General features: G+C 44.4%; 1 protein-coding gene across 1 annotated transcript in view; it reads left to right on the forward strand.

The window, feature by feature from the left end:
- LOC122940242 (alpha-2-macroglobulin-like) overlaps positions 1 to 25836 on the forward strand; it is a 140867-nt gene that overhangs the window by 50105 nt on the left and 64926 nt on the right. Inside the window, exons 11-16 of the mRNA XM_044296776.1 lie at positions 1293 to 1460; positions 3389 to 3628; positions 8328 to 8403; positions 11530 to 11675; positions 23565 to 23720; positions 25238 to 25369. Of these exons, the coding sequence (XP_044152711.1) occupies positions 1293 to 1460; positions 3389 to 3628; positions 8328 to 8403; positions 11530 to 11675; positions 23565 to 23720; positions 25238 to 25369 (918 nt within the window). The remainder of the gene's footprint in view (positions 1 to 1292; positions 1461 to 3388; positions 3629 to 8327; positions 8404 to 11529; positions 11676 to 23564; positions 23721 to 25237; positions 25370 to 25836) is intronic.

The following is a 25836-nucleotide window of genomic DNA, read 5'->3' on the forward strand; positions in this document are numbered from 1 at the left end:
GAGGTGTAAAATGATTCTAAGGCCTCTTTCACACGGGTGTCACGGGTGAGGGCTGGATGCGTTCAGGGTGCATTGCGGGAAAACCGCGTGAGTAGGTACGCAGTTGCAGTCAGTTTTGTCTGCGATTGCGTTCAAATGCGAGTGCAATGCGTTTTGCATGCGCATGAGAAAAAACTGGATGTGGTACCCAGACCCGGACCCAGACTTCTTCACTGAAGTTCGGGTTTGGGGTTCTGTAGATTTTATTATTTTCCATTATAACATGATTATAATGGAAAATAATAGCATTCTTTAATATAGAATTCTAAGTGTAATGTTAATCGAGGGTTAAAAAATAATAAAAACATAACTCACCTCATCCACTTGATTGAGCAGCCGGCATAGTCTTCTTTCAGGACCTGCAAAAGGACCTGGTGAGCATGGTGACGTCAGCGCAGGTCCCGCTGAATGAAGATGTGCTGAGATTACGTCATCCTGCTGAGATTACGTCATCAAAAGGTCCTTTTGCAGGTCCTGAAAGAAGACGATGCCAGCTGCGCGATCAAGTGGATGAGGTGAGGCACATTTTACTAAGCATTCTGTATTAAGAATGCTATTATTTTCCCTTATAACAATGTTATAAGGGAAAATAATAGCGAATAGACTTTAATGGGGGTCCACGGCTGCTCATCCGTATCATCTTCTAGCAACCATGCGTGAAAATCGCACCGCATCAGCACTTACTTGTGGATGCTTGCGAGTTTCACGCAGCCCCATTCATTTCTATGGGGCCTGCGTTGCGTGAAAAACGCAGAATATAGAACATGCAATTTTCACTCAACGCACAAGTGATGCTTGAAAATCACTGCCTATTTGCACAGCCCCATTGAAGTGAATGGGCCCGGATTCAGTACAGGTGCAATGCGTTCACCTCGCGCTTTGCACCCGCGCAGAAGTCTCACCCGCGTAAAAGTGGCCTAAGAGTGACGGCTGTCATCTGCGTGTCATACTGACTCACGGTCAATAGCACAACAGACTCCCTATGCATGTTTCTGCAATGCACAGTGTTCTCCACTACTATGCAGGATCTCAGTAGCCAGGAAATATCTGTTTTTTAATGTGATTCGACAGAAATAAATTCAGATTGAATCAAATCTTTTTGGCGAAATTTGGCAAACAGTCCAAATCGCATTTTTGAGAAATTTGCTCATCTCTAGTGGACACATACAAACACAAATCAGATTGTAGACATGATGTGTGGAGGTATTCTGTTTGGAATGAGTTTATCATTAAGTTTCTTTACTTCTCCTCAGGTTCAATTCATTGAGAACAAAAAACCCTTGGCCAATGAAGCCATAACCATTAGTGCATTAAAACTAGAAGACGGTTCTGAAATCACATCTCTACATGTGGTGACTGATTCAAATGGAATTGCACAGTTTTCATTCAACACTTCCGAGTGGGAGCATCTTGCTTTGCATGTAAGTCAGAAGATCATTACATAGAAATATCTTAAATGCCTATACACAAGAACAGTAAATATTCACAGTAATCACAGGGACCAGAGACAAAGATCTACAAGCTGTTGCGTCCACCATGGCTAGAACAAAGTTATCCATGGTGTAGTATGGAGCTGCTATCAACACAGTTCAAAGACATGTAACAAGGTCAAACTACACATAATGAATCTTTTTGATCCATATTTTTGGCCCCCCATTCTAGGGTGACTAAAGGATTCAGGTGGACAAGGTTGCATCTTGGTCATCGCTAGGATATGTCTGATAGGTGTGAGTCCCACCTCTGAGACCTGCAACTATACTTAGAACGGAGGGCTCACTATGGCTATTTTCGGAAGTTAAGGGGAAACACACCCTACAAGGACAGCCATGGATTACGGAAATAGCAGAGACAGCACTCGGAAATTGCTTAAAAATGAGTGGAGGGCAGCTGCACACTATCATATGGGGGCATATGCTCTAGACATCTGTCCAAGATGGGAATAACCCTTTAAATAAGACAAACATAACTTCAAGTTGAGCAACATGCTTGCTTATTGGTTGCCAGTCTTTTGGCATTTAACAGACTTGGTTGAGTACAGTATCTCAGTGAGGGCACACACTTCAGTGCATGCCAATTATGCGGAACGGGTACGGACACATTCATTTTTTAATGGGGACGGAAAAGATGCAGGCAGCACACAGTGTGCTGTCCGCATCTGCATTTCTGGTCCGTGGCCCCGAATTTCCGGTCTGTGGCTCTGCAAAAAAATAGAACATGTCCTATTCTTGTCCAAACCTGCAGACAAGAATAGGCATTTCTATTGGGGTGCCGGCCCCGGTGTTTTGTGGATCCGAAAAACACTGCGGACGTGTGAATGGACCCTTAGTTAGGACACCATCAAACTGGTGACAGATTACCTTAAATCAAGTCAAGTAGGTACACTGTGTCTCAAAGTAGCAACAATTAAAAATAACAGTCCCTGGGCATCGAAACTCTAGATCTGGGCTCCTCAGCAGTACAAATGAAGATCTTTGTATCTGCAGTTATCACCATGCCTCTCTTGCCATGTGGCATAGCACTGCCCAATCTGCACAGTCTAGTAGTCGTGTTATGCCTTTCCTGGTGGCACACAGTTTCTCACACAGTGTTGCTTAGAGGCAGCAGGCTGGTCTTAGTCACATGTCTATTACACAGGCTTTGGCTTCTTCCAGGATGCATGGACTAGGAGGCTACTTTGTACCCCTCAGCTCTTGCCTCATTTGCAATGCTGAGCTGCAGATACTCTGTTGCCCTTTCTGTGCCCTTAAGGGTTGTACCTATATTACTAAAATAACTGATCACCTCCTCTTATTAGCTAACTACATGCAGGAATATTGCTAGTTTTGTTCCCAGAAGCAGCTTTCCAACACATTCTTTAATCTGTCTTCCTGCGACTTCAATGAGGTCTGCACAGACCTGCTGTTTATCATCTTTCTGCCATGTGCTCAAACTATATCTTAAAGGGCATCTGTCATCACATACCAGTACATAAAACGGCCGCTGTAGATCTGCTCTTGTCAGCAGAGTTTCATGATATCTGTGGCATCTCCATGTGTGACGGAAATACTGACAAAAAAAATACTTTTTGTGGTATGAAAATTAAGCCCTAGGTGTAACGAGGACGATGCTGCTGCACCTTGCTACTTGCAAAGGCTGGTAACACCCTCATTAACTGACAGGCCAAGCATTGAAAACATATTCATGCCTTCCCCTGAAGTCTGGCTGGGGTGTGTTCGCTGCACAAGTTGTTTCTGATGGAGCACCTGTGGTCATTATATTGTGTCTTAGAATTCTTATACTTAGATTTCATCAAATCTTTTAATATGATCTATAAAAATGTTAAAGAGCCAGTTGTGACTTCTTTCCTCAGGCACAACTCACATCTAATGTTCCTGTGAAAGATGATGATGATGCAATTTATCCTTACCAACATATCCCCCAAGACTGGTTGTGGCTTTCAGCCTTCTATTCTAAAAGTGACAGTATGCTGTCTATACAACACCATCCAGAGGAAATTTCATGCCATTCTGAGCAGTCATTGACGGTGAACTATGAAATCCATAGGAAAAACCTGGAGTCTAATAGCGATCATCTGCACTTTTTCGAAATTGTAAGTATTCTTTTTCTTGATATTAAAGAGGTTGTCCGGGTTCAGAGCTGAACCCAGACATACCTCCATTTTCACCCAGGCAGCCCCCCTGACTTGAGACTCGGAGCAGTTCATGCTCCAATGTTCTAATTTGCCCTGCACTAGATCGCGCAGGGCAAGAGTTCTTTTGTTTACAATAACACACTGCCAGGAGGAAGCTTCCGCCCAGCAGTGTGTTCAGTGACATCACCGGCTCTGATGGGCGTGCTTTAATGCTGCCCTAGCCGTTTTACTGGCTAGGGCGGCTCTAAAGCCCGCCCATCAGTGCCAGTGACGTCACCGGGCCTCCTGGCAGCCCCATGGAGAGCCTAGTTCATCACCAGAACTCTTGAAAATGCCTTTGCCTTGCGCGATTTAGCGCAGGGCAAAGGAGAGCATCGGAGCATGAACTGCTCCGATGCTCAAGTCAGGGGAACTGCCTGGGTGAAAATGGAGGTATGTCCGGGTTCAGCTCTGAATCCGGACAACCCCTTTAAGAAGCTTGATTTTCAAGGTAAATTGGATATTGTATCGTGACTTCCATATTTACAGGATCCAAATAGGATGGGTCTATTTCATCATGAGATGTTGTGATTCAATATGACTTGTCATGGTCCATTCTGATCCCAACAGCACACTCCTTTTGAAGTATTAATGTGGGTGCCAGTGATTCTGGGTGCATCAATATACTTGAGAAAGGTCCCATGAAGGGACTGAAAAGTCGCAATGACATGTGTGAATAAAAGACACTTGTTTTTTCACCATATCTTCAGGAGTGCCATGGAATTTCTTCTCCTACATAGATATATATTTATATATATATATATATATATATATATATATATATATATATAGAGATATATAAAATTAGAAAATGTCCTCCTTTTAAAAGGATATTACTGATTATTTTTTAGCCCTTAACCCTTCACTACCGAGCCGCTTTTCACCTTAAAACCAAGTCTGATTTTTGCAAATCTGACATGCGTCACTTTATGTTTTAATAACTTTAAAATGCTTTTACTTATCCAAGCCATTCTGAGACTGTTTTCTCTTGACACATTGTACTTCCTGACATTGGTCAATTTGAGTTGATATATTTCACCTTTATTTAAGGTATAAAACAATCAAAAATTTACCCAAATTTAGAAAAATTCACAATTTTCTAAATTTGAATTTCTTGACTTTCAAGACTTTTAAGTGATATCTTATAAAATATTTATCAATGAGCATTCCCTATATGCCTGCTTTATAATTTTTTTAGGACATTAGAAGTAGAGATGAGCAAATCGACTTCGGATGAATCCAAAGTCGATTTGCATAAAACTTTGAATACTGTACGGAGTGAACGGTCAGTACAGTATTAGAACGTATTAGCTCAGATGAGCCGAAGTTATTGGAACCGAACCAGAGTTCGGGAAAAGGTTTTTAAGTCTTGCGAGACTTCGGGAAGTAATAACTTCCGCTCATCTGAGCCAATACATTCGAATACCATTTTTTTAAGCACCAATTCAGTTATGTAAGGAATTCGAGGGGATTACGTAATGGAAACCACCCATAAATTACCCGATTTTAGAAACTACAGCCCTCAAATTATTCAAAACTGATGTTCCAAACTTTGTTAACCGTTGAGGTGTTCCACAAGAATTAAGGAAAAATGGAGGTGAAATTTTTTAATTTTATTTTTTGGGTAGATTTTTTTATGTTAATCAATTTTTTCTTGCAACAAAACAATGGTTGAGATGACGGTTTGATTGGTACTATTTTGCTGTACATAAGATTTTTTGATTGCTTGGTGTTACACTTTTTGTGACAAAAAATAGCTGTTTTAGCAAAGTTTTTTTTTTTTTTTACAGCATTCACCTGAGGGGTGTTATTTTTATAGAGCAGGTAGTAATGAACGTGGTAGTACCCAATGTGTCTATTATTTTTGTTACGTTTTATACAATGAAAACCTTTTTGAACAGAATAAAATCTTGTTTTTGTGTTGCCATTTTCTTTTTTTTCGGCAATTATCTTAGGTAGGGGCTAATTTTTTGCGGGATGAGCTGACGGTTTGATTGGTACCATTTTATGCTACATATGCCTTTTTGATCCAAGGCATTTGAGGCAAGGTGACCAGAAAATTTTTGGTACTGTTTTTTTTTTTTTCTTCTTACACTAAGTACCGTATTTTTCACCCCATAAGACGCACTTTTTCTCCCCCCAAAATGGGGGGAAAATGCCCCTGCGTCTTATGGGGCGAATGCTGCCAGTTTTACATCGCAAGCTGCGATGTACGAGCGAGCGGGGACTTGGGAAGGAACTGGGAGGAGGATCTGGGGGCCGGCAATAGCGGCGGAGCGGTGCAGTCACTGTACTATAGCCCCGCCCCGCTGCTCCTGTATACTAATATAAAATGTCTTATTCAATTAATAGTTATTAAACATGCCCCCTCACTCCTATTATTACCTTACATCCTAACTGCTTCAGTAGAATGTAGGCAGGCCGGGCGGGCGGCAGCGTAACTCCCTGATGTCACGTGCCTGCGCCGCCTACTTTATGAATGAAGCAGGCGGCGCAGGCAAGTGACGTCAGTAAGTGACGCGTCGGCCGCCCGGCCTGCCTGCCTCCATTGTACTGAAGCAGTTAGGATGTAAGGTACTATTAGGAGTTGGGGGGCATGTTTAATAACTATTAATTGAATAAGACATCTTATATTTGTATACTGGAGCGGCGGGGGGGATCTGTGGATGACATTTTTATGGGGGACATCTGTGGATGGCACAGTTAGGCCGAATGCACACGGCCGTTTTTCACAACCGTGAGCAGTCCGTGGAACCACGGGCTGGATTCCTGCTGAGAGCAGGAGCGCACTGCGTCATTGGTTGCTATGACGCCGTGCGCTCCCTGCTGCCGCCGCAATACAGTAATACACTGGTATGATCTATACCAGTGTAATACTGTATTGCGGCGGCAACAGGGAGCGCACGGCGTCATAGCAACCAATGACGCCGTGCGCTCCTGCTCTCAGCAGGAATCCAGCCCGTGGTTCTACGGACTGCTCACGGCCGTGTGCATTCGGCCTTATGGGCTGGGGGGGGTCTGTGGATGGCACTGTTATGGGCTTATGGGCTGGGGGGGTCTGTGGATGGCACTGTTATGGGCTGGGGGGGGGGGGTCTGTGGATGGCACATATATAACAGTGCCACCCACAGATCCCCCCTGTAACAGTGGCAGCCACAGATCTCCCTGTAACAGTGCAAGCCACAGATCCCCCTGTAACAGTGCAAGCCACAGATCCCCCTGTAAACAATGCAAGCCACAGATCCCCCCCATAACAGTGTCCGTCATCCACAGATCCCCCCATAACAGTGTCCATCATCCACAGATCCCCCCATAACAGTGTCCGTCATCCACAGATCCCCCCATAACAGTGTCAGTCATCCACAGATCCCCCATAACAGTGTTAGTCATCCTCAGATCCCCCCATAACAGTGTCAGTCATCCACAGATCCCCCCCATAACGGTGTCAGTCATCCACAGATCCCCCCCATAACAGTGTCCGTCCTCCACAGATCCCCAGTAATAGTGCCATCCACAGGCCACCATTAGTTCCAAACCCAACAAACACACAGCACACCTTTTGGTTAAAATTTTTTTTTTCTTATTTTCCTCCCCAAAAACCTAGGTGCGTCTTATGGGCCGGTGCGTCTTATAGGGCGAAAAATGCGGTAATACACTTACAGCTTGCTTGCCTATGAGATCTCACAGGCTTACAGGAAAGACAGCCACAATGCCTAAGGAAGGCATCGGGCTGCCGTCCCAGCCATCGGGTCCCCATCACAGCAGCACGGGGACCTGATGGCTGACCGCGGGACATCTAGGATTAATGCACTGGCATCTGGGTCTTAACTTATGCCAGCACATACAGCAGGGGTCTGGCTATCAGTGACTGCCGGACCCCTGCAGCTGATCGGGCAAGCACAACTCCCGCACCCATCCAATCAGCGTGCCATAGTACTACGGTGCTGGCATTTTAAACACAGTACCCAGCACTATACATGTACGGCGCTGGTACTGTACGGGTTAAGGACTGAGCCTATTTTTGTTTTTGCATTTTTTATTATTTCCTCCCAACATTCCAATAGCCATAACTTTTGAAATTTTCCTTTATTTTTTGCAGGCCAAGATGCATTTTTAATTTTACCATTTAATTTATCGTGTCTTGTGTTGGAAAACTGGAAAAAAATTCTATGTGGGGTGAAATAAAAAACTCCAAGGTGTTTTGGCTTTTGATAGTCCTTATTCTGGGGATCAGTACGATTACAGCGATACCAAATTTAAATATTTTTTATTTTGTTTTATTACTTTTTTAAAAATCTAAAATTTCTTTGCATCACTACTTTGGGACTTGTTATTTGTTTAGCTTTGAATCGCTTGGGTTTGTTTGCACAAAGGGGGACTGGTGGATTCTATGGGAAATTAGTTGACATGACAGTAGAAATAATGAGAACAGGACAGACCGAGTGAAGGCATGTCCACCAGGTATAGAGTTGTGCCACGGTATGCACAACCACAAAAACACGTGGAAGAGAAAGGGTATATGTGTGAAGTCCTGTTAGCATTAGGTACATTCTGTGTAGCTTGGTGAAAATGTGGTTTCTGTTCTTCATCATGTGACTAACCCTCCATGTTTTCACAGCTTTTAACCAAAAGTGGGATCTTCTCTTACAAGGAACATAAAGTAGATATTAAAGACCAAGAAAATATAAACCAACGTGAGTAAAAGAAATCTGTAAGAATTGTGCCAAAAATGAAAGCAAAAGAATTGTGCCGAACAAGAAATGTATCAATACTGTTGTAAAGGAAAAGAGTGTTCAGTTCCTCTCAGGGTTGCCAATCACCCAGAAATTCCTGGACAGTCCTCAAAATAAGGAATTTATTACAGTGCATGTGTAAAACAAAATAATTGCATCTGTTATTATCATCATTGGAAAGCTCTCAGCAGTATTACACAGCAGTAGCAAAGGAAAAATAAATGGTTTATTTAACCTTTTCCGCACAGGGCCACGGGGTTTTTGTTTGTCCATTTTTTTTTTACTCTCAGTCTTCCAGGAGCCATAGCTTTTAAATTCTTCCATTCACATAGTCATATGAACGTATGATTTTTTCTTTTCTTTTCTTTTGCAGATAAACAGTTTTTTCTATTGGCACAATTTAGTATTGGATACAATGTAGTAGGGAGCTGGAAAAAAATTCCACATTTTGTGGAATTGGCAAGCATAACACAATTCTGCCATAGTTTTATGGGTTTTGATTCTGCAGCTTTCACTTTGCAGTAAATCTGACCTGTTATCGTAAATCTATGGGTCAGTGATGCCATATTTGCATGGTTTTCTGCTATACTGTAAAAAAAATATAATGTTATTTCTTCACATTGACATATTCTGACCTCTGAAACTTTTTTATATTTATGTCCACACACATGAATATGAGAGCTTAGTTTTTGAGGGACAATCTGTGGTATGTAATGATATTATTTTGGAGTGCATGTGAAGTTATTATCACTTGTTACTCTATTTTTTTGCGGGGAGACAAAGGGACAAAAAATTGTGAATCATCCATTTTGATATTTTTTTTCCATTAAGCTGTTCACCGTAGGGAATTGAGCTATTTTCCGATGGAGGTCTGGAACGGGTTAATGCATTCAAAATGGATACATCTATCTACATATAGATAGATAGACAGACAGACAGACAGACAGATAGATAGATAGATAGATAGACTGCTTTAGAAAGGTCCCTTTGAGAGGATTGAAACATTGCTGTTATTTGGTGAATAAACACATACTTTTTGGAAGTGCCGCAGAGTTCGCTTTTTATCTTATAAATAGATGAATTCATGGCTATGTACATTTGCACTCTATTGTCCCAAAACACCTGCACTTAAATTTTTTTATCGAATACAGCAAACAGCTTAATGGAGAAAAAAAAAATCAAAATGGAAGATTCTCTATTTTTTGTCCCTTTGTCTCCCCCAAAAATGGAATAATAAGTGATAACAACTTCACACACTCTCCAAAATAATATCATTACATACTACGGATTGTACTACAGATATATGTATATATTATTTATTTAGATATTTTTTCATATATATATATATATAGTTACACTAAGCCACACCAGTCTTCAGTGCCTATCTTCAGCATGCTCGGGCACACCAATTATGCGGACATTATTACGTCTCAGACGGTTCTCAAGGTCATCAGACTTAGAAATGAGCTGTGAGACATTATGTATTACACGTTGCAGATCCCTTTTTACTGGTGGTACCTGATCTTCCATTGCGCTCAAATGACCCTCTAACTCGCCAACTCTCTCTTTGACATGTCTCATATCTTGCCTTATGAGTGAAATATCTTCCTTCAGCCCCCCCCCCATATGTGTATTTAGTGAGGCAAGCGCCACACCACACTGTGCCACCGCTTTCTATACATCCTTAATGGTGGGTTCTATATCAGAGCTGATCCCCAAGTCCAGTACTGCCCTGACCTCTGTCTCCATAGGTGGTGTAGAGCACTCCACAGTATGTGCTGCGGCTTCTTGCGGTTCAGCCGCTTGCTCAGTGTCCAGTGCTGGGGCACTTGCGCAGCCACCTCAGACATTTTAGCTACATCCGCGGCTCCATGTTGCATGAGCGGCGTGGCGAGGCCCCACTCCTTCCCCTCCTTCTCTTTAGCTTTCTGGCGCGTCATAGGGCCGTCAGAGGGTGGTATACAATGGGGGAATTGGATCCACACAAGCTGCCTCCAAGGTGTTCAGCGATGTAGTGGGCAAGCAGAGGATTTTCAGGAGATTTGGCCAGGAGCTCCGCAGCGTGCATCTGCCTACATGTCTGGTCAGGCCACGCCCCCATCCAGTGCCTATCTACATAAATCCAATCCTGCCCAGTCCCCTTAATACCCCTACCAGTACTTATTCCCAGGGGTGGATTGTCCATAGACCCTACAGAGAAATTTCCAGGTGGGCCAAAGCCTAAGAGGGCCACCCAAGCCCTTCTCACAGCCTCAAGCTGGGTACATAATGATTCTTACAACAGCTATACAGTTGAATACTGTGGCACAGGTGAGAGTATTTTGTGTGGCACTGAGGTATTTGGTTCAGCTGGGGTGCATTGCTCTGCCCTATGTTATTGCTGGCCCTCCTACTTCTGTTGTCCCTGCCTAATTATGTTGCCTTCTTTCAGTTTCGACCCATCTACAACATGGGGCCACTTTTAAGTTTTTTTCCAGGGCCACTTTTAGCTTCCAGTCCATCCCTGCTTATTCCCCTGTAGTGCCCTCACACAGTAGTTATTTGCATTTACTGCCTCACACATTAGTTATGCCCTCTTTGTGCCCCACATGGTAGTTAAGCCTCCTTAGTGCCACACACAATATAATGTCTCTCTACTTCCTCTCACAGTAAGAATGCCCCCACAGTTATGCCCTCTTAGTACCCCCACACGGTAGTTATGTCGCATAGTGCCCTCTTCACAGTAGAATGCCTCCTTAGCGCCCCCACACCGTAGTTATGCTCCCTTACAGTACTTCTGCCCCCTTAGTGCAGTAATGTAGTAGTGAATGCTCTTAGTTTTAATACAATTAAGAACAGTTCAGCTAAGCATGCATGTCTACATCAATAGGGACGGGGGGATATGCAGCTGCCAGACAGCTCTGCCAAATGCATGATCCCTCATGGTGCAGAATTTTCCATGAATGAAAATCAGTTCCATTCACCTGAATGAATTCAAATAAATAGAACTGTTTTTCAGTCCCAGAAATGTTGCAACAAAATCCTCTGCATGTGAAGGCGTCCTTATAGATTGACCAGTTGATTTATTTTTATTTTTCTCATTTGCAGATATACATGGTTCATTCCCTGTTAAGTTCCATGTTGATGATGATTTCTTCCCTACATTCAATGTTTTTGTTTTCTCTATTCTGCCCAATGGAGAGACCTTTGCTGACACTACAACTTTCAATGTTTCACCATGTCCACAAAGCAAGGTAAGATGCTTAAAGTAGCACTCCCACATACATTTTTATTCTCTGACCTGTAAGAAAGGCCCATGATGTAAACTGAGGTAATCTTCTTAACAGTGACTGTATTTGTGAGTTATAACCTCTCTTCTGATCCTCAGCTGTGTCATGTGACCAACACTCTGACCTCCAACTGACACAGGACAGGAAGTCAGCTACTTCTGTAACTGTCTTTCTGACCACACATAATGTAAGATGCTATGTTATTTGGAAAGTCAGGTGTGAGGTTGTTATGCCATCTGGGAGCTACCTGAAGCCTCCGAGGGCTGCCATAGTTGAGTGGATGTCTTGATTCAGGACTTAATATGAACACAGTGATTTTTTCATAAACTGTAATGGTAAACCATTGCAGTCTATGGTATAAGTAATCACATGAACACATGTTCAAATCGCCTAAGTGGCTAAGAAGTTTAAAGAAAGTAAAAGAAGTTTCTAAAAATATTTTTTAAAAAAAGTATTAAAAATTCACCCTAATTTCTCATTTTACAAATTACAATAAACATTAAAAATTAAAAAATGATTAGCATTGCCACATATAAAAAATCCTTGGTGGCATTTTGTATGGTAGTTAGGGATGAGCGAACTCGAACTGTATAGTTCGGGTTCGTACCGAATTTTGGGGTGTCCGTGACACGGACCCGAACCCGGACATTTTCGTAAAAGTCCGGGTTCGGGTTCGGTGTTCGTCGCTTTCTTCGCGCTTTTGTGACGCTTTCTTGGCGCTTTTTGAAAGGCTGCTAAGCAGCCAATCAACAAGCGTCATACTACTTGCCCCAAGAGGCCATCACAGCCATGCCTACTATTGGCATGGCTGTGATTGGCCAGAGCACCATGTGACCCAGCCTCTATTTAAGCTGGAGTCACATAGCGCCGCCCGTCACTCTGCTCTGATTAGCGTAGGGAGAGGTTGCGGCTGCGACAGTAGGGCGAGATTAGGCAGATTAACTCCTCCAAAGGACTTGATTAACTGATCGATCTGCAGCTGTGGATCCTTGAGCTGCTGATCCTCAATTGCTCACTGTTTTTAGGCTGCCCAGACCGTTTGTCAGTCACATTTTTCTGGGGTGATCGGCGGCCATTTTGTGTCTTGTGGTGCGCCAGCACAAGCTGCGACCAAGTGCATTTAACCCTCAATGGTGTGGTTGTTTTTTGGCTAAAGCCTACATCAGGGTGAAGCTGTCACACCAAGTGCATTTAACCCTCAGTAGTGTGGTTGGTCAAGCTATCACACCAAGTGCATTTAACCAGCAATAGTCTGTTCATTTTTTGGCCATATACTAAATCAGGGGCAAGCTGCGCCCGTCACCAAGTGCATTTAACCCTCAGTAGTGTGGTTGGTCAAGCTGTGACACCAAGTGCATTTAACCAGCAATAGTCTGTTCATTTTTTGGCCATATACTACATCAGGGGCAAGCTGCGCCCATCACCAAGTGCATTTAACCAGCAATAGTGTGGTTATTTTTTGGCCATATCCCAGTCTAATTCTGTCACTAAATCCATACCGGTCACCCAGCGCCTAAATACTAGGCCTCAAATTTATATCCCGCTAAATCTCTCGTTACCGCTGTCCTGTTGTGGCTGGGAAAGTTATTTAGTGTCCGTCAAAGCACATTTTTTGTTCTGGGTTGAAATACAATTCCCAATTTAGCAATTTCATAATTTAGTGGTTTCTGCTATATCAGAGCTATTTGAAATCTATCCCTAAAAGGGTATATAATATTCAAGGTGCACATTGGGTCATTCAGAATAACTTCACACACACCCGCTACTGTGTATTTCTAAGTCTAATTCTGTCACTAAACCCATACCTGTCACCCAGCGCCTAAATACTAGGCCTCAAATTTATATCCTGCTAAATCTCTCGTTAGTGCTGTAGCTGGGCGAGTTATTTAGTGTCCGTTCAAGCACATTTCTTGTTCTGGGTTGAAATACAATTCCCAATTTAGCAATTTCATAATTTAGTGGTTTCTGCTATATCAGAGCTATTTGAAATCTATCCCTAAAAGGGTATATAATATTCAAGGTGCACATTGGGTCATTCAGAATAACTTCACACACACCCGCTACTGTGTATTTCCAAGTCTAATTCTGTCACTAAACCCATACCTGTCACCCAGCGCCTAAATACTAGGCCTCAAATTTATATCCTGCTAAATCTCTCGTTAACGCTGTCCTGTTGTGGCTGGGAAAGTTATTTAGTGTCCGTCAAAGCACATTTTTTGTTCTGGGTTGAAATACAATTCCCAATTTAGCAATTTCATAATTTAGTGGTTTCTGCTATATCAGAGCTATTTGAAATCTATCCCTAAAAGGGTATATAATATTCAAGGTGCACATTGGGTCATTCAGAATAACTTCACACACACCCGCTACTGTGTATTTCTAAGTCTAATTCTGTCACTAAACCCATACCTGTCACCCAGCGCCTAAATACTAGGCCTCAAATTTATATCCTGCTAAATCTCTCGTTAGTGCTGTAGCTGGGCGAGTTATTTAGTGTCCGTTCAAGCACATTTCTTGTTCTGGGTTGAAATACAATTCCCAATTTAGCAATTTCATAATTTAGTGGTTTCTGCTATATCAGAGCTATTTGAAATCTATCCCTAAAAGGGTATATAATATTCAAGGTGCACATTGGGTCATTCAGAATAACTTCACACACACCCGCTACTGTGTATTTCCAAGTCTAATTCTGTCACTAAACCCATACCTGTCACCCAGCGCCTAAATACTAGGCCTCAAATTTATATCCTGCTAAATCTCTCGTTAACGCTGTCCTGTTGTGGCTGGGAAAGTTATTTAGTGTCCGTCAAAGCACATTTTTTGTTCTGAGTTGAAATACAATTCCCAATTTAGCAATTTCATAATTTAGTGGTTTCTGCTATATCAGAGCTATTTGAAATCTATCCCTAAAAGGGTATATAATATTCAAGGTGCACATTGGGTCATTCAGAATAACTTCACACACACCCGCTACTGTGTATTTCTAAGTCTAATTCTGTCACTAAACCCATACCTGTCACCCAGCGCCTAAATACTAGGCCTCAAATTTATATCCTGCTAAATCTCTCGTTAGTGCTGTAGCTGGGCGAGTTATTTAGTGTCCGTTCAAGCACATTTCTTGTTCTGGGTTGAAATACAATTCCCAATTTAGCAATTTCATAATTTAGTGGTTTCTGCTATATCAGAGCTATTTGAAATCTATCCCTAAAAGGGTATATAATATTCAAGGTGCACATTGGGTCATTCAGAATAACTTCACACACACACGCTTCTGTGCATTTCCAAGTCTAATTCTGTCACTAAATCCATACCGGTCACCCAGCGCCTAAATACTAGGCCTCAAATTTATATCCCGCTGAATTTGAATACAATACATTGGGCCAAATAATATATTTGTTGTTGTGGTGAACCATAACAATGAGAAAAACATCTAGTAAGGGACGCGGACGTGGACATGGTCGTGGTGGTGTTAGTGGACCCTCTGGTGCTGGGAGAGGACGTGGCCGTTCTGCCACATCCACACGTCCTAGTGTACCAACTACCTCAGGTCCCAGTAGCCGCCAGAATTTACAGCGATATATGGTGGGGCCCAATGCCGTTCTAAGGATGGTAAGGCCTGAGCAGGTACAGGCATTAGTCAATTGGGTGGCCGACAGTGGATCCAGCACGTTCACATTATCTCCCACCCAGTCTTCTGCAGAAAGCGCACAGATGGCGCCTGAAAACCAACCCCATCAGTCTGTCACATCACCCCCATGCATACCAGGGAAACTGTCTCAGCCTCAAGTTATGCAGCAGTCTCTTATGCTGTTTGAAGACTCCGCTGGCAGGGTTTCCCAAGGGCATCCACCTAGCCCTTCCCCAGCGGTGAAAGACATAGAATGCACTGACGCACAACCACTTATGTTTCCTGATGATGAGGACATGGGAATACCACCTCAGCATGTCTCTGATGATGACGAAACACAGGTGCCAACTGCTGCGTCTTTCTGCAGTGTGCAGACTGAACAGGAGGTCAGGGATCAAGACTGGGTGGAAGACGATGCAGGGGACGATGAGGTCCTAGACCCCACATGGAATGAAGGTCGTGCCACTGACTTTCACAGTTCGGAGGAAGAGGCAGTGGTGAGACCGAGCCAACAGCGTAGCAAAAGAGGGAGCAGTGGGCAAAAGCAGAACACCCGCCGCCAAGAGACTCCGCCTGCTACTGACCGCCGCCATCTGGGACCGAGCACCCCAAAGGCAGCTTCAAGGAGTTCCCTGGCATGGCACTTCTTCAAACAATGTGCTGACGACAAGACCCGAGTGGTTTGCACGCTGTGCCATCAGAGCCTGAAGCGAGGCATTAACGTTCTGAACCTGAGCACAACCTGCATGACCAGGCACCTGCATGCAAAGCATGAACTGCAGTGGAGTAAACACCTTAAAACCAAGGAAGTCACTCAGGCTCCCCCTGCTACCTCTTCTGCTGCTGCCGCCTCGGCCTATTCTGCTGCTGCCGCCTCGGCCTCTTCCTCCGCCTCTGGAGGAACGTTGGCACCTGCCGCCCAGCAAACAGGGGATGTACCACCAACACCACCACCACCACCTCCGTCACCAAGCGTCTCAACCATGTCACACGCCAGCGTTCAGCTCTCCATCTCACAAACATTTGATAGAAAGCGTAAATTCCCACCTAGCCACCCTCGATCCCTGGCCCTGAATGCCAGCATTTCTAAACTACTGGCCTATGAAATGCTGTCATTTAGGCTGGTGGACACAGACAGCTTCAAACAGCTCATGTCGCTTGCTGTCCCACAGTATGTTGTTCCCAGCCGGCACTACTTCTCCAAGAGAGCCGTGCCTTCCCTGCACAACCAAGTATCCCATAAAATCAAGTGTGCACTGCGCAACGCCATCTGTAGCAAGGTCCACCTAACCACAGATACGTGGACCAGTAAGCACGGCCAGGGACGCTATATCTCCCTAACTGCACACTGGGTAAATGTAGTGGCAGCTGGGCCCCAGGCGGAGAGCTGTTTGGCGCACGTCCTTCCGCCGCCAAGGATCGCAGGGCAACATTCTTTGCCTCCTGTTGCCACCTCCTCCTTCTCGGCTTCCTCCTCCTCTTCTTCCACCTGCTCATCCAGTCAGCCACACACCTTCACCACCAACTTCAGCACAGCCCGGGGTAAACGTCAGCAGGCCATTCTGAAACTCATATGTTTGGGGGACAGGCCCCACACCGCACAGGAGTTGTGGCGGGGTATTGAACAACAGACCGACGAGTGGTTGCTGCCGGTGAGCCTCAAGCCCGGCCTGGTGGTGTGTGATAATGGGCGAAATCTCGTTGCAGCTCTGGGACTAGCCAATTTGACGCACATCCCTTGCTTGGCGCATGTGCTGAATTTGGTGGTGCAGAAGTTCATTCACAACTACCCCGACATGTCAGAGCTGCTGCATAAAGTGCGGGCCGTCTGTTCGCGCTTCCGGCGTTCACATCCTGCTGCTGCTCGCCTGTCTGCGCTACAGCGTAACTTCGGCCTTCCCGCTCACCGCCTCATATGCGACGTGCCCACCAGGTGGAACTCCACCTTGCACATGCTGGACAGACTGTGCGAGCAGCAGCAGGCCATAGTGGAGTTTCAGCTGCAGCACGCACGGGTCAGTCGCACTACAGAACAGCACCACTTCACCACCAATGACTGGGCCTCCATGCGAGACCTGTGTGCCCTGTTGCGCTGTTTCGAGTACTTCACCAACATGGCCAGTGGCGATGACACCGTTATCAGCGTTACAATACCACTTCTATGTCTCCTTGAGAAAACACTTAGGGCGATGATGGAAGAGGAGGTGGCCCAGGAGGAGGAGGAGGAGGAGGAGGAAGAGGGGTCATTTTTAGCACTTTCTGGCCAGTCTCTTCGAAGTGACTCAGAGGGAGGTTTTTGGCAACAGCAGAGGCCAGGTACAAATGTGGCCAGCCAGGGCCCACTACTGGAGGACGAGGAGGACGAGGATGAGGAGGAGGTGGAGGAGGATGAGGATGAAGCATGGTCACAGCGGGGTGGCACCAAACGCAGCTCGGGTCCATCACTGGTGCGTGGCTGGGGGGAAAGGCAGGACGATGACGATACGCCTCCCACAGAGGACAGCTTGTCCTTACCCCTGGGCAGCCTGGCACACATGAGCGACTACATGCTGCAGTGCCTGCGCAACGACAGCAGAGTTGCCCACATTTTAACCTGTGCGGACTACTGGGTTGCCACCCTGCTGGATCCACGCTACAAAGACAATGTGCCCACCTTACTTCCTGCACTGGAGCGTGATAGGAAGATGCGCGAGTACAAGCGCACGTTGGTAGACGCGCTACTGAGAGCATTCCCAAATGTCACAGGGGAACAAGTGGAAGCCCAAGGCCAAGGCAGAGGTGGAGCAAGAGGTCGCCAAGGCAGCTGTGTCACGGCCAGCTCCTCTGAGGGCAGGGTTAGCATGGCAGAGATGTGGAAAACTTTTGTCAACACGCCACAGCTAACTGCACCACCACCTGATACGCAACGTGTTAGCAGGAGGCAACATTTCACTAACATGGTGGAACAGTACGTGTGCACACCCCTCCACGTACTGACTGATGGTTCGGCCCCATTCAACTTCTGGGTCTCTAAATTGTCCACGTGGCCAGAGCTAGCCTTTTATGCCTTCAAGGTGCTGGCCTGCCCGGCAGCCAGCGTTTTGTCTGAACGTGTATTCAGCACGGCAGGGGGCGTCATTACAGACAAACGCAGCCGCCTGTCTACAGCCAATGTGGACAAGCTGACGTTCATAAAAATGAACCAGGCATGGATCCCACAGGACCTGTCCGTCCCTTGTCCAGATTAGACATTAACTACCTCCCCATAACCATATATTATTGGACTCCAGGGCACTTCCTCATTCAATCCTATTTTTATTTTCATTTTACCATTATATTGCGAGGCTACCCAAAGTTGAATGAACCTCTCCTCTGCCTGTGTGCTAGGCCTAAATATATGCCAATGGACTGTTGCAGTGGTGGGTGACGTGAAGCCTCATTCTCTGCTATGACATGCAGACTGATTCTCTGCTGACATGAAGCCAGATTGTCTGTTACGGGACCTCTCTCCTCTGCCTGTGTGCTAGGCCTAAATATATGCCAATGGACTGTTGCAGTGGTGGCTGACGTGAAGCCTCATTCTCTGCTATGACATGCAGACTAATTCTCTGCTGACATGAAGCCAGATTGTCTGTTACGGGACCTCTCTCCTCTGCCTGGGTGCTGGGCCTAAATTTATGACAATGGACTGTTGCAGTGGTGGCTGACGTGAAGCCTGATTCTCTGCTATGACATGCAGACTGATTCTCTGCTGACATGAAGCCAGATCCTCTGTTACGGGACCTCTCTCCTCTGCCTGTGTGTTTGCTGGGCCTAAATATATGCCAATGGACTGTTGCAGTGGTGGCTGACGTGAAGCCTCATTCTCTGCTATGACATGCAGACTGATTCTCTGCTGACATGAAGCCAGATTCTCTGTTACGGGACCTCTCTCCTCTGCCTGTGTGTGTGCTGGGCCTAAATATATGCCAATGGACTGTTGCAGTGGTGGCTGACGTGAAGCCTCATTCTCTGCTATGACATGCAGACTGATTCTCTGCTATGACATGCAGACTAATTCTCTGCTGACATGAAGACAGATTCTCTGTTACGGGACCTCCCTCCTCTGCCTGGGTGCTGGGCCTAAATATATGCCAATGGACTGTTGCAGTGGTGGCTGACGTGAAGCCTCATTCTCTGCTATGACATGCAGACTAATTCTCTGCTGACATGAAGCCAGATCCTCTGTTACGGGACCTCTCTCCTCTGCCTGTGTGCTAGGCCTAAATATATGCCAATGGACTGTTGCAGTGGTGGCTGACGTGAAGCCTCATTCTCTGCTATGACATGCAGACTGATTCTCTGCTGACATGAAGCCAGATCGTCTGTTACGGGACCTCTCTGCTCTGCCTGTGTGCTAGGCCTAAATATATGCCAATGGACTGTTGCAGTGGTGGGTGACGTGAAGCCTCATTCTCTGCTATGACATGCAGACTGATTCTCTGCTGTCATGAAGCCAGATTGTCTGTTACGGGACCTCTCTGCTCTGCCTGTGTGCTAGGCCTAAATATATGCCAATGGACTGTTGCAGTGGTGGGTGACGTGAAGCCTCATTCTCTGCTATGACATGCAGACTGATTCTCTGCTGACATGAAGCCAGATTGTCTGTTACGGGACCTCTCTCCTCTGCCTGTGTGTGTGCTGGGCCTAAATATATGCCAATGGACTGTTGCAGTGGTGGCTGACGTGAAGCCTCATTCTCTGCTATGACATGCAGACTGATTCTCTGCTGACATGAAGCCAGATTCTCTGTTACGGGACCTCTCTCCTCTGCCTGTGTGTGTGCTGGGCCTAAATATATGCCAATGGACTGTTGCAGTGGTGGCTGACGTGAAGCCTCATTCTCTGCTATGACATGCAGACTGATTCTCTGCTGACATGAAGCCAGATTGTCTGTTACGGGACCTCTCTCCTCTGCCTGGGTGCTGGGCCTAAATTTATGACAATGGACTGTTGCAGTGGTGGCTGACGTGAAGCCTGATTCTCTGCTATGACATGCAGACTGATTCTCTGCTGACATGAAGCCAGATCCTCTGTTACGGGACCTCTCTCCTCTGCCTGTGTGTGTGCTGGGCCTAAATATATGCCAATGGACTGTTGCAGTGGTGGCTGACGTGAAGCCTCATTCTCTGCTATGACATGCAGACTGATTCTCTGCTGACATGAAGCCAGATTCTCTGTTACGGGACCTCTCTCCTCTGCCTGTGTGTGTGCTGGGCCTAAATATATGCCAATGGACTGTTGCAGTGGTGGCTGACGTGAAGCCTCATTCTCTGCTATGACATGCAGACTAATTCTCTGCTGACATGAAGACAGATTCTCTGTTACGGGACCTCCCTCCTCTGCCTGGGTGCTGGGCCTAAATATATGCCAATGGACTGTTGCAGTGGTGGCTGACGTGAAGCCTCATTCTCTGCTATGATATGCAGACTAATTCTCTGCTGACATGAAGACAGATTCTCTGTTACGGGACCTCTCTCCTCTGCCTGGGTGCCGGGGCCTAAATATCTGAGAATGGACTGTTCCAGTGGTGGTTTCAAAGGAAAGGACCGGCACTTCGCTGATGTAGATCACAATGTAGATTTATTCAGTCACATATTCAAAATGGCATAGTGACGCGTTTCAGCACAGATGTGCTTTCATCAGACTGCATAAAACATCTTACACTCCAGCTATTTATACATAAATGAAACACAAAGGAACTGACATCATCAAAGAAGCTTCGCCTCCCTCATTAAATAAAATTTGCATATCAAATAATCGCAATGAAAAATTCGCATTGAAAAATTCGCAATTGAAAATTCGCAACTGAAAATTCGCAATTGAAAATTGAAAATTCGCAATTGAAAATTCGCAATTGAAAATTCGCAACTAAAAATTCGCAACTGAAAATTCGCAATTGAAAATTCGCAAAAAACATATCCACTCTATACTGGCGAAGATTTTCAGTCACATAGTCCATTCTTGCAGTGATTAATCACGCTGAAGAAAAAAAGAAATATATTTATCAGATTGCATAAGGCCGAATGCCTTATAGGAAGCAGGACACATTGTACTCACGATTGAGGCCCCTGGGCTCCATTGTCTGAAGACGATGGATCCAGTAAGCCTCCCTTTTCAATAACAATTTATTTCTGTCACCCCCTCGACGGGGTAATGATACACCTTCAATAATCTGATACCTCAACTGCGAGATGTTGTGTTTTTTATCATAAAAATGAAGGGGTATTGGGAGTAATAAATTCTGTTTTACGGATAGTAGATTTGTGTTTACTTAGTCTGTCCTTCATTCTCATTGAGGTTTCCCCCACATATAGTAATCCACATGGACATTTAAGAATGTAAACCACAAATCTACTATCACAAGTGAACGTGCCCCTTATTGGAATATTTTCACCTGAGTGAGGGTGGGAGAAACATGAACCCTTTATAACGCTGGAACAATTGACACAGTTTAAACAAGGAAAAGTGCCCCGTCTAGGTGTAGATAAAGTACTCTGTCCTCTTTCTATTTTATTACTTCCCACATCCGCCCGGACTATTTTATCCCTAATATTTTCTGCCCGTTTATAGCATATCATGGGTGGCCTCTGGAACTCTCCTATCCGTGGATAGGACTTAGATAATATGTGCCAATGTTGATTAACAATAGTCCTAAGGCGCTGGGACCAGGGATGGTATTTAATCACTAAGGGGATCCTTGTTTCTTTCTTAGTTCTATCTGGTGGTGTAATCTCAGCTTTATTACGCTGTATTTTCAATAGATCAGGGGGGTAGCCTCGCTCTCTAAATTTATTGGTCATATCGTCTAATCTTGTTTGACACATATCCCTATCACTAACGATCCGTCTAACCCTCTGGTATTGCCGCCCTGCTTCTTACTAGAATTGTTCCAGTGGTGGGTGACGGGAAGCCAGATTCTCTGCTATGGAACCTCTCTCCAATTGATTTTGGTTAATTTTTATTTATTTAATTTTTATTTTAATTCATTTCCCTATCCACATTTGTTTGCAGGGGATTTACCTACATGTTGCTGCCTTTTGCAGCCCTCTAGCTCTTTCCTGGGCTGTTTTACAGCCTTTTTAGTGCCGAAAAGTTCGGGTCCCCATTGACTTCAATGGGGTTCGGGTTCGGGACGAAGTTCGGATCGGGTTCGGATCCCGAACCCGAACATTTCCGGGATGTTCGGCCGAACTTCTCGAACCCGAACATCCAGGTGTTCGCTCAACTCTAATGGTAGTCCAAAAAAATGTATTTGAATAAACAGTGAGCAAAAAGTCATACATACTAGTAACAACAAAAAATACAGATTACTTGCGAAAGGCAAACCCCATTAAAGGCATTCTATCTATGACATTGATGGCATATCACGCACAAAGATATTACTAGAAAATTTTGACTAACACAATCATGGTCACAAGTGCATATCCATCAAGCAAGCATATAGAGAACTAATAAAAGCATGGCTGCACAACATTTCACATGCAAACAATAGAACAGAGAAATGGGGGTCATTCAAAATTAATGTGGTATTATACCTACTAGAAATGAAAAAATAGAAGCTCTTTGCCGAAGCCACCTTGATGCCTGGTAGATGGGCCCGACACATGTTTGATCAAAAATGTGAGCAAAGAGCTTCTATTTTTTCATTTCTAGTAGGTATAATACCACATTAATTTTGAATGACCCCCATTTCTCTAATGACCCCTAGTTCTCAGTTCTATTGTTTGCATGTGAAATGTTGTGCAGCCATGCTTTTATTAGTTCTCTATATCACGAAGATATGCCATCATTGTCAGGCTGGGAAGAGTCTCACTTCTGGGACCCACTCCTATACAGAACGAGAGTTCCGAAAATAGCTGAGTGAATGAGCTTGGCTATTTGTCGGAAGTCCCATAGTGGTAAATGGAAAGCACCCCACACATGCAAGGCCACCTCTCCATTCATCACTATGCAGGGGCATTTCAAAAGCAGTGTTCCAAGGGCTCCATCCAGCCCCTTGGTGCTCAAAATAAATAAAAACTTTGATATCTCTGCAGCAGTTCAACATAATAAAAATAGAAAGGTATTGTTTTAATCAGCATATGAAAACCTACAAGGCATTATGCCTGATTTAATAGGGTTGATTATGCTCACGGATGCTTTTTACTTATTCAAAAAATCTATGGAATGGAATAAAATAACATCTCCATCATTTATATGAACAGGTAAAACTTAGCTTCTCTGAAGAACAAGTCCGACCTGGGGAACATGTGAATCTGGAAGTTACCGCAGTTGCTGGATCCTTGTGCTCCGTGCGTTCTGTAGATAAAGGATACTTGCTGGAAAAACCTCATGATGACAGTTCACTAGTTACAGAAGTGGTAAGTTGGAATGATTTCATATGGTAAAGTTTTCCTAAGAACTCTTTTCTATTTAGTAGCAAGGTGTTATTTACCCAACAGTGCTACTTTATGTCTTATAACCTGGCAGAACCCTATGGGTGCTGCACTGCTGGATGTTGTAGTGCAACAATCTGTTGATATGCTGGAGGGGAGGATGGGAGGGGCTCTAACTATAGGATGTGCCATAGAGCAGGTGCTGTGAGAGAGGTGTGTACCCTTACTTCTCTCTGAGTACTCCCTGTAGTTGGGGCTCCTGCCTCATGGTAGTTTGGGATGCCCTTGATCTTGTTGGTTGCATGAGGTGTATTAGTATAATGGCCAGTGTATGGTGTGGTATGACTTAGATAACCAGGCCAGAGGTACATAGAAGAATAAATGTCTCTTTTTACTTGAGTGCAAAATGGGAGGAGTACATCCACCAATAATTGGTACACAGTGCAAATCCTTTTCCCATATGGCGATGTATAGAAGATGGCACAAAGGCAAATTAATGGCACTCTTAGTATAGTATCTTGCCAAAGTCTCTTTCTCTAGAATATTTTTGCTAGCAACTGTATTCTAGCAATTGTCTATATAGTGTTCACTTTGGGATACAGGTCTTTGGAAACATGTCTGACCAGGACATGATTAAGTGTGATGGGTGTCTTAACTGTAGTCCCCCACAAGCAGCAAAGTCTTTATTAGCTGAATATGCAGGTTACCTTGCTGACTCTTATGCTTTAGCCATGCAGATTCCAAGTTCTTTTCTTTCATCCTCTTGCTCTTTCTGTAGCAGAAGTAGCAATTCTCACAGAGATGTTAGACTCCGGAGTCTGAGATCTTAGGAGCAGGAGCATATGAACTTGCTCCCTTCCTCCTCATTCTGTCTCAAACACTAGTTTTTCCCCCAGACGGAAAGTCATACGACCTCACTCCTGCCAAGAGGGAAGGAACAAGGTAGTTACCCTGTCCCTACCAACCACATACCAGGCAATGCTGGGTGTACATAGACATTACATAACATTAAATAAAATTACATTACAAACCATTTGCAGAAGACCCCTGTACTGAGGTACTGCAAACTGTTGCAGAGACTAAGGTTAGGAAATACTGCTGTAAAATGTCTGAATTACAAGTTCTCTGCCTGGGACCTAAATGCAAGGTAAAGAAATTGTAAGATAACAGAGATCCTATACCCAAAGGATGGGAATTAGGCTGGGTGGGCAAAATGACATCAGTGATTGGTAGCCAATAACGGCAAACAACTGGTGTGCTCTGGACAACTACTGCAGCCATCTCAGAAATGCCAAAATGTGTAGAAGTGGTTGCTTTTCCTAGTATTCATTGCACATCTGGGACATGTAGAATGCAAGCATTTGATGAGAACCAAGGTATAAAGTGGGTCCGTTTTATGATACAGTATATTTAGTTTAGCCTTGATTTAAATGTAATGGCTGCTAGATTGCAATTTGAATGAATACACCATAAATCACTTTTGCTTCTGGTCTTCCTTGCAGACTGAAACATTGAGGAATGCTATTCAATACAATCAATACGCATATCTATTAAGGGACCCTGAAGTACGCCAGTGCCCTGAGAATACTACTATGGAAGAAGAGTACAGAATTGATGTTTTCAGTTTATTTGAAGTAAGCCTAATTAACTGAATGGTACCAACCACCAGACTGCAATTATTTCACGCAAAACAGTGCCTATAGTTTTACATTTCAAATTCTGTAGACTGGTGATGAAAACAGGGCAGGGAATATAATGGATTGCATGAACGAGACCCTGGCCGGCCAGCTTGCCATGATGCCTTGCAGTCAGACTGATAGCCCAATCAGGAGGGATGTTCTAAACTTGTATTTCAGATATTATGTTAGGTTCCTTCAGAGATGCCATTCTGAGCCCAGCTATTTATGTGCAGGGACAATTCTGTCACAGACACATCAATTAGTCATCGAAGATATTTTATGGTCTTACAGGGTCAGTGTTAGGGATTGGAACGCTATATTTTATTAGATAGATTGAATTGCTGGATAAAAATACAGGTTTTAGCATAGGAAAGGGTGAGAAAGTATTGTGTGTCTGTTGTATATGATCAGTTCCTGCCTTG

The sequence above is a fragment of the Bufo gargarizans genome, chromosome 6 (assembly GCF_014858855.1).
Source record: "Bufo gargarizans isolate SCDJY-AF-19 chromosome 6, ASM1485885v1, whole genome shotgun sequence".
Taxonomy (NCBI): Eukaryota; Metazoa; Chordata; class Amphibia; order Anura; family Bufonidae; genus Bufo; species Bufo gargarizans.